The 12,592-nt window shown below is 39.4% G+C and overlaps 2 protein-coding genes across 2 annotated transcripts; both read right to left on the bottom strand.

The window, feature by feature from the left end:
* Positions 1-30: 30 nt before the first annotated feature.
* On the bottom strand, positions 31-1,937 carry LOC122650609 (disease resistance protein RPP2A-like). The gene is made up of 4 exons (XM_043844010.1): positions 1,735-1,937; positions 1,229-1,634; positions 407-697; positions 31-318 (listed from the first exon to the last, which is right to left on the bottom strand). Exons 1-4 carry the CDS (start codon positions 1,935-1,937, stop codon positions 31-33), a joined length of 1,188 nt encoding a protein of 395 aa, XP_043699945.1.
* Positions 1,938-1,953: 16 nt separating this feature from the next.
* Positions 1,954-11,243, bottom strand: LOC122649588 (disease resistance protein L6-like). Its single transcript, XM_043842796.1, has 2 exons — positions 10,953-11,243; positions 1,954-2,313 (listed from the first exon to the last, which is right to left on the bottom strand). The coding sequence occupies exons 1-2, from the start codon at positions 11,141-11,143 to the stop codon at positions 1,959-1,961; spliced, it is 546 nt and encodes a 181-aa protein (XP_043698731.1). The 5' UTR covers positions 11,144-11,243; the 3' UTR covers positions 1,954-1,958.
* Between the last annotated feature and the right edge of the window lie 1,349 nt (positions 11,244-12,592).

The following is a 12,592-nucleotide window of genomic DNA, read 5'->3' as shown; positions in this document are numbered from 1 at the left end:
GTAGGCTTTGGAAATTGTTTCCACCTGGTCTCAAGACATGGTGGAATCAGGTAACTTTTCAAGTCCTTTGCATAGATATAAGTTGAAGTCTTTGATAGAACTCAACCTCCCGATGCCATACGGGAGATTCCTTAGTTCCGTGCATCCCTTCATATTCAATATGACTAGGCTCTCAAGATCACAGATAGATTCGTCTGTTTCAGCCAAATTTTCACAGTTTTCAAGAATCAAGACTTCCAAGCGACAATTTTCTAGTTTAGGAGTCTTTACTAGGTGTTGACACCCTGTCAGATTCAGAACTTTTAGATTCTTTGCCACCTGCATGCAAAAAAGAACAATAACTTATCAAAAAAAAAAAGAAGTTTATGATTGATTACATCAAACAAAGAAGAAATTTCTTAGAGACCTTAATATGCTTCCAACCCATCCAGTAATTTGTAACAAGACTATATGACAAATCAAGAACAACCAGGTTCATTGGATGAAATTTGGTTTGCGTAAATTCCAGAGGGCATCCTTTCCAACTAAGCAATATCAGTTCTAAAAAAGAAGGCATGAAGTCTGGAGCAAAGTGTGCATAATCAATTTGGAGTAACTTAAGCTCAGTCATTTTAGTAAATCCTTCACTCTTCAAATAGCGATGGTTACTTGAACTACCTCCAAAGTCAATGCAAAGCCCTTCAACTTCTTCCATTCCCTAATGCAAAGAATTTTAAATAAGTACACAATAAACTTTAATAAGTACAAAAAATTTCTCATGTTCATTGTGTTTGGTCAAATCTTGTGCTGTATGGATCACTTGTCAAACATTGGGCTTGGTGAGCCAACATTGTAAGGAACCCCAACCAATCTTATTTGTGAAATTTTAACCCAAAATGAGCATGTTATATGCGCCATAAGTGCATCCAAAGGCAGAAAAAACTATAAAAATGCCACTGAAACACTCTATAATTTGGACCCCACCATGTCTACCACTACTGTGCGGCAACAAGTTCACCAACCTCCATGATATTTCGGTTTAAAAAACAAAGAAGACAATACTCAGATATCAAATTTATGAAACCTTAAAGAAAGAACATATGTGTTCTAGGTATGACTATCAAACTTTAACTCTTAATGGCAAGTACTTTCAGTAAAAATATATGGTTAGCTTGTGCTTAAAAACATTAACAATAATTGGAAGCATAAAATAAAGTATATATAATTAGACCATTTATTGAGAACCTACCATATCTTTCTCCAATACATCCAAGGCTTCCTCGTGAGACCACAACCTACTACGCCTTCCGGGCACCTTAAGGTTTTCTTCCCGAATGATTTCCTTTCCAAGATCTCCAAGCAGATCATGCATCTTTAGTTCATTATTTTCACCAATCTTCAGTAAAGACTTTTGGCAGAGAACCTTAATTCCTTCTTCAGGGTAAAACCCGCGCTGTTGCCATGTCAAACATGCAATATTTTTATCTATTCCATTGAAAAAGCATGCGATATCAAGAAATATTTGCTTGTCCAAATACATTAACTCATCAAAACTTATTTTCAATTTTTCCAAAACTTCAGCATGAAGAAAATGTTTTTGCAACATCTCCAGTGTATATTGCCATTTGATTTTTCCATGCCAAATAAAGATGAACCTATAACCTCAAGAGCCAAGGGATGTCCTCCAGTTCTCTTAACTATGTCTTTTGAGAGATCTAGATAGTCCTCCGGTGTTTGGCCCTTTTGAAGGCACACCTGGAAAATAGTTGAAGAGAATGATTTGGATCCATTTCACAGGGCTCATATATCCCATCCACTTCATGATGAACTAAGATATGCTCATTTCTTGTTGTGATTATAATTCTACTTCCCAAACCAAACCAATCACGCTTCCCAACTAATGCATTTAATTGAGATTTTCCATCCACATCATCAAGAACAATACGAACTTTCCTCATGCAAAGTCTTTCTTTGATCATTTAAATTCCCGTGTCTTTATTAGTGATGTTGAATCTTACTCCTTTCAATATTTCAGAAAGAAGTTGATTTTGCAAATCGATAAGTGAAGTATCTCGAACATTTTTAAGAAAACTACATACTTCAAAGTGATGTGAAATTTCATTGTAGATGACCTTGGCTATAGTTGTCTTGCCAATCCCACCTAGCCCCCACACTCCCACAATCTTTACATCATCTGGTTTAATGTTCAATAAGTTTCTCAATTTTTCTACATGAGATTGGATTCCAAGTAGGTCATCAGAAACAATCAGGGAATCTTTTTCCAATTCATTGGAAATTGTTGCAACAACTAATTTTACTAATGCTTCTTCGTTCCTATCCAATTCAAATAAACAAGAAATAAGTAGTTGGAGATAAGACAACTAAAAAAAAAAAAGAGAAAGGAAATTTGTTGATGAGAGAACTTTTATTACATTTTTATTTTCTTAATTTATTCTGCATGGAAATTTTGCAAATAGATCAGTTGGGCGCCAAAAAGTTTGGGTTGGTGCTGTAAATTAAAAAATATATCATATAGGTAAGAAAGGGAGGGTGAAGACAAAGAACAAACAAGATCTCACATTTTATGCACCTGAAAAAAATATTAAATTGCCCATCACATAAAAGTTCAGTATTTGTGTCCTCTTTGGCTTTTGCCTCTTGCTTGTACATCTTAGCATAAATGCAGTGCGATTCAAAGGCTTTGAATGGCCTCTTTTTTACGAAGACCTTATTCACTTTTCCATCTTCCCCAAAATATTTAAAACATTGGTGAAGTGTAGAGGGGACCACCAAATTTTAATGGATCTAGGGTTGTCTTAATAGTAGACTATAGGATGTGTTGGTTTCAATGACATAGCAGGTAACTTGAGACTTTAGGCTCCCTAGCTAGCACTTCTGTCGGATCTTTCCAATGGTTTTCAGGTATTAGCATCATACCTATGAGATAGTGATGTTGGTGTAGCTCATTTGGTTAGCAGGGATTTTGAGGAAGGCGAGTGCTTTCAATGGCATGACATTAACTGCCGATCCTGGATCAACTTGCACATGGGGTAATGGTGCTATCGATTGAGACTCCCTTTCCGGACCCACGAAGCTATCTACGTACTTGTCTAATCTAGGAAAATTGAGATCGTCCGGTCTGTGTACGTAGGAGCAGCTCAAACAAAGAAGAGTTTGGTCCAATTTGAATTCAGGTCCAGCTTGCTATTTGTTGCTAGGTTCGGGAATGGCGTCAGGAAGGTGCTACTATGCCTCCATTTAAGATTTTTGTCTTGTGTTTGATCAAGGCTTAAGGAATCAGTGTTTGATCCGATTGACACTTTACGATGGGAAGCCCATTTGGATCATTTGGTTAATTTATTGCATCCACTACTACTGTTCTTCAAGTTTGAAGGTTCTATTTTAGCTTGCTGCCATTAACAAGTAAGTACAAACCATCCAAACCTGCAACTTGGATCTCCCCTTCTAGAAGATCATATGCAAGGTGATTTTCGAGATCTACCAAACCAGCCATTCGATTGAACTTAGATTTTCACCATACCTCCATTAACCCTAATTTGAGAAGTGATTCATTTTTTACCTAATTCCTGTGGCCTTATTTGAATATATTCTTATATTTCCCAATCTGTCCCTACCCCCATTAAAGCACAGTTGCAGTCCTTCAACCATAATGATTCTGATTTCATGCTCAGAATAAGTAGCTGATTTCAGGATATATCAATTCTGAAATTAGTAACCTAATCATATCTCTTAACCCTAGTTCTAGTACCATGTTTATCATAATACCCTCACTCCTACCCCAACTAGGATTCCTCCATAACTTCAGATTTAGTCATCTGATTTAACTGTAACTTTTAGCATCTCTTCTCTCCTATCCACACCTGACCTTCGAAGTTTTAAGCCTAGTGAACCACCTAATTTCGTATTATCAAGATTTTCCCTAATCTGAACTATCCTGTGATGAAAAGATTCTGTTTTGGTTCCTGGTTTGAGCATTCAAATCTAGGACTACATTACCTCCCTTACAACAACAACAACAAACTCAGCCTTATCCCAACTTAATGGGGTTGGCTACATGCATCTAAACAAAAGAAAGTAGGGAAAACAGAGTTCTGACTATATATATATATATATATATATATATATATATATATTTATATAAGGGGGAAAGAGATGAGAAAGGATAAGGAAAAGGAAAGACAAGGAGACTACTTTACCTCCCTTCTTGTTACTTATAAACAATTGATAGTATGTATGTGTATCACAAGATATGTTGTATTGTTGGTACATCAACTGTTTTTACATCTTCAACCTCCACCCTTTAGTTTCTCATTGAAAATTTTTAACTTAATGAATCTCATATGACCCAACAAAAACAAAGCCTAAATTGCCACGATAAAGAGGACCGCTTGTGATACACCCACTTCCCACCTCCAAATAATCACAACAAACACAAATTCTCTCTTGATTTTATTCTCTTCCTTCCCTCCCTTCCCCTTCCCTTCCCTTCCCTTCCTTTGCGAATAAATTGTTTTTGGAGGCATGAAGGTCCCTGAGCAAAGGCAAAGGAACTGACTACGATGGGACTACTGATTCTCAAAGGAGGTCAATTGTGTGTGCAAGGATATCACCGGAGAAGTCATCATTAGAGTGATAGAGGAACTTGAGGCTAGAGCAAATTGTTAACAAGAAGGATAGATCTGTTGCTCTATGGGTTGAAGAGGTAGAGTTGGTCAAAGGGAGGGGGGAATCAATGGGACTTAACAAGTCAAAAGTGTTGGAAACTAGGGGTACTTGTTCTTTAGTTCTGGTTTGTGGATTTTTCTGTTAATATTTATTTCTCAAGTCCTTATTTGTAATTCTGTTACAAGTAAGAGGTTAGGAGTAATTTCATAAACTCATAACCGCTCTTTATTATAAAATAGTTCTCTCGCAGGCTGCTCTTCCTCTTGCTTGCTGCATCTCTTCCTCTATTCTCTCTTTCTTCTTCTACTTTTGGTTTGATCAGTCAGATTCTGGTTTGCAACATGCTATCAGAGCTATACTGATCAAACTAAGGGTTGTATTCAATTCTCTTATGCTGAATACAACTCTTGGTTTCCAGATTTGGGTGGTGTGCAGACATCGATTGTTGCTTCTTGTGTTTATGGATTAGAGACTCCTTCCTTCATGAATAGGAGTGTTGTTATTGACGGTGGTTGAAGGTTGCTTGCTGGTGTGAAGATTTCCCTGGGATATCAATTTTTTTTTATGAAGATCGAAACTCTGGTGTGCTCTGTTTTTTTCCAGAAATCGATGAAGACTGTGGATCTACTTGCAGCCTTGGTTGTATGAAGACTTAATCAGATTGACGGATTGAATTACAGTTTTTTTTTTGGGTGAAGACCTGATAAATCAGACGATATATTCTCCTTCCTTTTTCTCTCTTTTTGAAGAAGTCGATTTCACTCAAATTTTCTGAGTTCCTGGCTATCGAATTCTGTTACTGAAGCAAATCGATGGTTGCTATTGAGGCTGTACTCCTGGAAGGATATTATACTGCTGCTGAAGTTTATGAAATCAAGTTTCCTCCAGGTGTTATCTTCTCTAAGTACAATTTTTTTTACAAAAACTCTAATTGATTGTGCTGGTTTTTGTCTTGTTTTGGGTTGCTGGTTCATTGTTCCTGCTACCCTTGGTTCCTTTTTGATATTGCTGCTACTGGGTACACATTATGGTGACAATAAGTCTGTCTCTTCTACTGCCCCATCTCCCACTTACAATGTGAATGTAACCATTACTTCCATCAAACTCAAGGGTAGTTCAAATTACCTGTTATGGGCACAAGCTGTGTGTGTGTATATCATGGCCAGGACAAACTAAAATACATTACATCTGATCCACCTGCTTCTACTGATAGTGGATACAGTGAGTGGCAAAGGGAGAATGCCATCCCTCTAATCTGGTTATGGAACAGCATGGAACTTGATATAGCAGCCAATGTTATGTTCCATACAATAGCCAAAAGTGTTTGGGAAGATTTAAAGGACACTTATTCTCAGGAGAAAACATATGAACCGTGTCTATGATCTATATGAAAAATTGTTTCAGCTTCAACAATCTAATAAATCACTTCAAGAGTACTACAATTCTTTTAAGGGGTTGGTAGAGGAGTTGAATGTTTTTCAACCTCTCACCACCGACATTGAGAAGCTGAAATCTCAGCGTAACAAGTTCTTTTTATCCAAGTTTCTGGCTGGGTTGAATTCCGATTTGAAGGCTGTGAAGGGTCACTTACTTGCTAGTGAAACAGTGCCCACACTTACTGACACATTTTCCCATCTTCAGCGCATTGCTGCTCCTACTAAGGTTGACTCCTCCCAAGGATAATTCTGCTTTTATTGCTACCCGTGGCCGTGGCAGAGGCCGTGGTAGTTGGTACAGGGGGAGGTCGTGGTACTGGAATTCAATCTGGTGCCTAAAAATCATGTTGAGGCCCTATGTCTTCCTAGTTGGAAGGCTGCCATGGATGTTGAAATGGATGCCCTCTTGACCCGTAACACCTAGAATCTTGTTAATCTGCCACGTAGTAAAGACCTTGTTAAGTGTCGTTGGATTTACACTATTAAGTATCTTCCAGATGGTTCTGTTGAGCGGCTCAAAGCCCACCTGGTTGCCAAGGGATACAACCAGACCTATGGGGTGGACTACTTTGAGACCTTCTCTCCTGTTGCCTGACTGAATTCTGTATGATTACTTATTTTCCTAGCAGTGAATTTTGATTGGCCGCTATATAGCTTGATACTAAAAATGCCTTTTTTATATGGTGATCTACATGAGGAAGTCTATATGGAGCAACCTCCTGGGTATGTTGCTTAGGGGGAGAACAATATATGGGTTTGTAAGTTATGAAAGGCTCTCTATAGTCTCAAACAGTTGCCCAGAGTGTGGTTTGAGAAGTTCAGTGCTACGCTGGTGTCTTGTGGCTTTTCACAGTGGTATTCAGACCACTCGGTCTTTGTTCATCGCCAAAGGGGCAAGGTGGTAGTCTTGGTTGTCTATGTCGACGATATTATTATTTCTAGTGATGATGTGGCAGGTATTGTAGAAGTGAGACATATTTACAACAACATTTTCAGGCCAAGGATTTCGGTGATCTTTACTATTTTCTTGGTATTGAAGTTGTGAGAAGCAAGAAAGGTAAGCTTATCACAGAGGAAGTATGTTCTCGATCTTTTAACCTATACTGACATGCTTGCTTAAAGAAGCGGATGTTTCTATGGACCCTCATCAGAAGTTTGGTATAGATGATGGTGATCTTCTTATAGATGTACATCAGTACAGGAGTCTGGTCGGCAAGCTGATCTATCTTATAGTTACCAGACTAGATATTTCCTTTGGTCGTGGGTGTTCTTAGTCAATTTATGCAATCACCCCGGAATGCTCATTGGGATGGAGTTGTTTGCGTTCTTCGGTATTTGAAGGGTGCTCCTGGCAAAGGGTTGATTTATCGTCCACATAGACATATAGATCTTGTTGCCTATTTAGATGCTGATTGGGCTAGGTCAGCCAGTGATCGTCACTCAACCACAGGCTATTGTACGTTTGTTGGAGGAAATCTTGTTACATGGCAGAGTAAGAAATAGACTACAATCGCCAGGTCTAGTGCTGAAGTAGAGTATGGAGCTATGACTCACACTACTACAGAGTTGATGTGGCTCAGGTCTCTCCTTGAAATGAAATTGTCTGTGCCAATTCCTATGAAGATGTATTGTGATAATAAGACAGCCATATATATTGCTAGCAATCCGGTCTATCACGAATGAACCAAGCATATTGAGGTGGATTGTCACTTTGTTAGAGATGTTGTTTTGAAGAAGCTTGTTGAGACTCCCTTTGTTTCGTCTTCAAATCAGCTTGCAGACATGTTTACTAAGTCTCTGTTTTGAAGAAGCTTGTTGAGACTCCCTTTGTTTAGTACTTTAGTTCTAGTTTGTGGGTTTTCTATTATTATTTATATCTCCAGTTCTTATTTGTAATTCTGTAACAAGTAAGGGGTTCGGAGTCATTTCATAAGCCCCTAACCTCTTTTTATTATAAAATTAGAAGGCTACTTGCAAGAGAACTATTCTATTCTCTCGCAGGCTGCTCTTCCTCTTGCTTGCGGCATCTGTTACTTCTTCTCTTTTTCTTCTTCTTTTAATTTTGGTTTGATCAATCAGATTCTGGTTTGCAACAAAAATAGTGAGGGAGGGAGGTGATCTCCATGTCCGGTTGAGAAATATTATGATCAACCATGGAGGAGAAAGTGTGAGAGTGCTTTGGGTGAAAATCCATTTATGCCCTAATCCAAATTTTTTGTTGGTACTTATTTTTATCATGTTGGCAAAAATACTAGTTTTACCATTCACTCTTATGGAGCTAGTTTGTAAAGTGTTGGGTGAAGAAGCCCTCCTGAAGGCTAAATGCCAAGAATCGTGATGGCATTCAAACACTCAATATTTGCTTAGTGAGCAAAACATACTACCAAACATCATTGTGTTGGATATTGTGCCCATCAAATCCAAATAAATTCTTTATTTTAATTAATTCGCTTTTGCTTTTATATGGGCGATTGTGTCCAGAGATATGACCTCAAAGTGTTTGCGACTAGGGATGGTTTTGGGTTCTCTGTTTGCATGGTAGCCGTATTGTGTTTTGGGGAATGGAGATTCCAGACACAAATGTGGGTACACTTTTGTTAATGTATCGGACTCGATCATTCGAGAAACCGGCATGGTCTACCATCGGATGTTTAATGTAAATAAGCTCTTGTGACAGTTGTGTGGTTGCCAAACCTGAGAGGTCAGACCAACTGATGCAGAGCATTTTTGGCCAAAGACTGGAAATCGTGGGCAAGTCAAGAGAGCTCCAGCCCAGCCCCCTGCGTGGCCTCTATGCTGGCCAGGTTCAGCCCCTGCGTGGTGGACTGAAGCGCTCCCACATGGCCCTTAAAATTCTCTAGAATAATAAATTGGGTAGAGTCTTCTCCTTTTTTTCTTCTTTTGTCTTTTCGTATTCCTAGGTGCCTTAAACGGAATCTCTTGAGTTCTCTACCTTTTAGAGTCCAAGAGTTAACTCTTAGCATTTATGTTTCTAGGAGTTATTATCTGTGTCATTTATTGTTTAGGAATTCTAGAATTGTAGAAGTTCTAAGTCTTTACGTCAATTAATAAGGAAGTTACAACTCCAAGGGTTTTTTTTTCTCTCTTAAAATACCATGTAACCTGATTATATAAGGCATGAATTTGGGTTATCATTGAATTAGAAATTGAAGTGATTACTTTGGAATTTTTCAAGAATAGTTGTGTGAGCAACCCCCTTGTACATGGAGTCTCTCTCCCCCTCTCTGTCACGTTTTGGTGAGTTCTTTCTCTCTCTCCTATCCTCTCTCTCCCATATTTTCTTCTCTTCAATGTACACTAAATTTGAGTTATCTTCTTCTTCTCTTCTTGAATTTGACCCTTAATCTTCCATCTGATCCATCATCTTTCCTCATCCCTACGGCCTTTGCTACCCCTATTCTCCATCCGCTTTCAGCCCTCAATAATCAAATTTAAATCAAACGCTCATTATAGGATAGATCCTGGTGTGCTAGTCCTACCAGACTGCACCACCAACATGGTGTACTTTAGTATACATAAGGTTGATGCCTACATTGCGACCTAGTGATCGCGGGTTCAAGTCGGGAAACAGCCTCTCCGTGAAGTGGGGTAAGACTGCATACATTATGACCCTCTTTAGACCTTGTAGTGGCAAGGGCCTCGTGCACTAGGTACACCCTTTTAAGGTTGATGCCTACATAAGAAAGTGAAGACATATTTACACTATGTTGTGTCCACTGTGTCTACCTATGGATGAAAGTAACGCTTAATAAGGAATCTACTTCCCGTATAGGGAGAATATCTTGAGAGAGAATCCTCAACTTGATTGGACGAAAATCTGCGCTTAATGTTTTATATGTATAGTGTTCACAAAAGAATTTATAAAATTATTATTATTTAATAATTAGTTTATAAATGTTTAATCGCAATGTTTTGTTGTCCAATAAATGATCATATGCTTTATACATAGAATTACTATAGGGTGGATGAAATGGAGGGGTGCATCTAGAGTATCGTGTGATCGAGTATTCCTTTGAAACTCAAAGGGAAATTTATAGGACAATTATACGACCGGCAATGACGTATGGGGCTGAATGTTGGGCGGTAAAGAAAACACATTTAAATAAACTTAATGTTGCTGAACTGAGAATGTTGTGGTGGATGAGTGGTAAAACTAAAAAAAAAAACAAAATAAAGAATGAACATATTAGAGCAAATCTGGGCATTGCCCCTATTTATGATAAGTCGCAAGAAACTCATTTGAGGTGGCATGGACATATACAATGGAGCATTTGGATGTTCCAATACGAAGAAGTGATTTATTTCAAATTGAAGGAGCTAAAAGAGCAAAAGTGGTGAGTAAAGACATGTATAGCTTGGGACTGGTATCTTGTATAGCTTTGAATAGAACCGATTGGAGAAATAGGAACCATGTAGCCGACACCATTTAGTTGAGATAAGGCTGAGTTGAGTTGAGTTGAGTTGATTGGAAGGGATGCATATTGAGTATACAATAAAATATACGACAACAACTCAACTCAACCTAAAGGTTAATCAAATAATAAACCCCATATTCAATCTCAATGAAACCCCATAATAATGTTACTTCATTTTTTCTTTCTCTGGACGCTTTATCATCCCTACTTTTTTGCTGCCAGGTAACATGAATTTGTATGGACAAGTCCTTACTCAACCGTACCATACTCAATGCCACCTTAATTAAATGCAGTCGATGAATATTGGACAAAATGACTGACCAGATGGTAATCCATTCTAAGGTCTTTTTCCCCAAACTAAATTCAGGACTATAACCCAAAAATAAATAAATAGCATAGGGAGTGTTGGACTTACCCTCCATCGATGTTCTTCAAAACCCATCCCTTCAATTCCCCAACCTCTCTCAGAGCATTTTTCCACTCGTCAATGATCCTCTGATCGAAACACTTGTTGTGTTCCTGAAGAGCCTCTGCATAGCTCCCAGTGTGGTGACTGACGTCCGCGGGATCAACATCGTAGAAGATGGGCATGACAAGTTGATTCATGGTTTTCCTGCATTCGACGATCTTGACGAGCTCGTTGAGGCACCATTTGCTTGATGCATAGTTCTTTGAGAAGATGGGAATCGAGATTCTTGACTTCTGGATCTCAGAGAGTAGCTCTGGGCCGATCTCTTCCCCAATACAGAGTTTAATGTCGTCAATGAAAGTGTGAATACCAGCAGCAACAAAGGCATTGTAGAGATCTCAAGTAAAGGTAGTGCGAGTATCTATACCCCTGAAGTTCAGGAATATTTCATAACTCCAACCAGATGAGGACGCAGATTGGGCTGCCATTGAGAGTATTCTTCTCTGAAAGACGAGAGTTTTTAAAAGTAATCTTCACTCTTCGCAAAGCCTGAATTTTGCAACAATCTTGTAAGCTGCTTGATTCGACAAATGGGGGAATGAAATTTTTCGATCAAAATTTGTTTGATTGATTTTACGCCAAAAGTCAAGTCATTTTCGTTGCAAATTTTTTATACAAAAAAATCCCGATCTTAGTCAAGGCCACCAATGTTCATTTGTGATATGCACGTTGTCCTATTCTCCTAGCCCTCTATTGCGTTAGAAATCCTGTTGGAGCGAGCCCTGCCTGCAAGACAAGAATTAGCAAAGAGACCGGGCATCGCCTGTGATCTCACTCCGATGCTTAAGTTAGATCTCTGGGTATCAGTCCATTCAAAGAGAATTCAGATAGATCAGTTTAGCATTACCCCCTTTACTTAAGGTGGTTGAGAGGTAGACTCGTGCCCAAATAGGTAAGCTAGAATCTCAGAGTGGAGTGAGACCGTTGAGGAGTGAATCATGGGATAGTGCTTATCCATTACTTCCCACGCGCCTGATTAGGCGCGACGTGGGTGAGAATCTCGGACCATGTTGGTCCATGCTAAACTTTGTATTGTTTATGTAAGGTATGGAGGTCGTTCCTCCAGCACCTAGCTATGGCCAGGCTATTTGTCGTTCATGGGAACGAGAGGTGTGCCCTAGTGCGGGGTGAGCTGGGATGCGACCTGGCGTCCAACTCTATATGTTGTTCACAGCAAGGTCCATCACATGAACTGGGGGAGCCTGCTAGCTCGCGCTTGGCTGAACGCGACCCCCATCCTAGATTCACGACCTCACTGCCTCGTTCTCGTCATGCCTGGTCTTTTGTCCGATCACGAGCCCCCCACTCCCCTGGATGTTGGCATCTTGGGGAGTTAAATTAATTCAAATTCCTTGGCGTCTGTTCTCGCACGCATAAGCCTGGTACATTGATGGCTGGGTGTGACTTGACGTTCCAGCCATTGGTCGACGCGTGATCGAGGCCATAAAGACACCAATCGGAGCACTCGTCGTCCACGCTTGACGTTACACATTCGAACGGATGCGTGGCCGCAGGCATTATGAGGCCGAGGCCAGACCTACCGCCGCTCGATCCCTGTCGCGCTAAACTGTCCAATGTGGCTTGGA

This window comes from Telopea speciosissima, chromosome 2 (genome assembly GCF_018873765.1).
Source record: "Telopea speciosissima isolate NSW1024214 ecotype Mountain lineage chromosome 2, Tspe_v1, whole genome shotgun sequence".
In the NCBI taxonomy this organism is placed as follows: domain Eukaryota; kingdom Viridiplantae; phylum Streptophyta; class Magnoliopsida; order Proteales; family Proteaceae; genus Telopea; species Telopea speciosissima.
The sequence above is the reverse complement of the archived record's forward strand: the minus strand, read 5'-3'. Positions and strand labels throughout refer to the sequence as shown.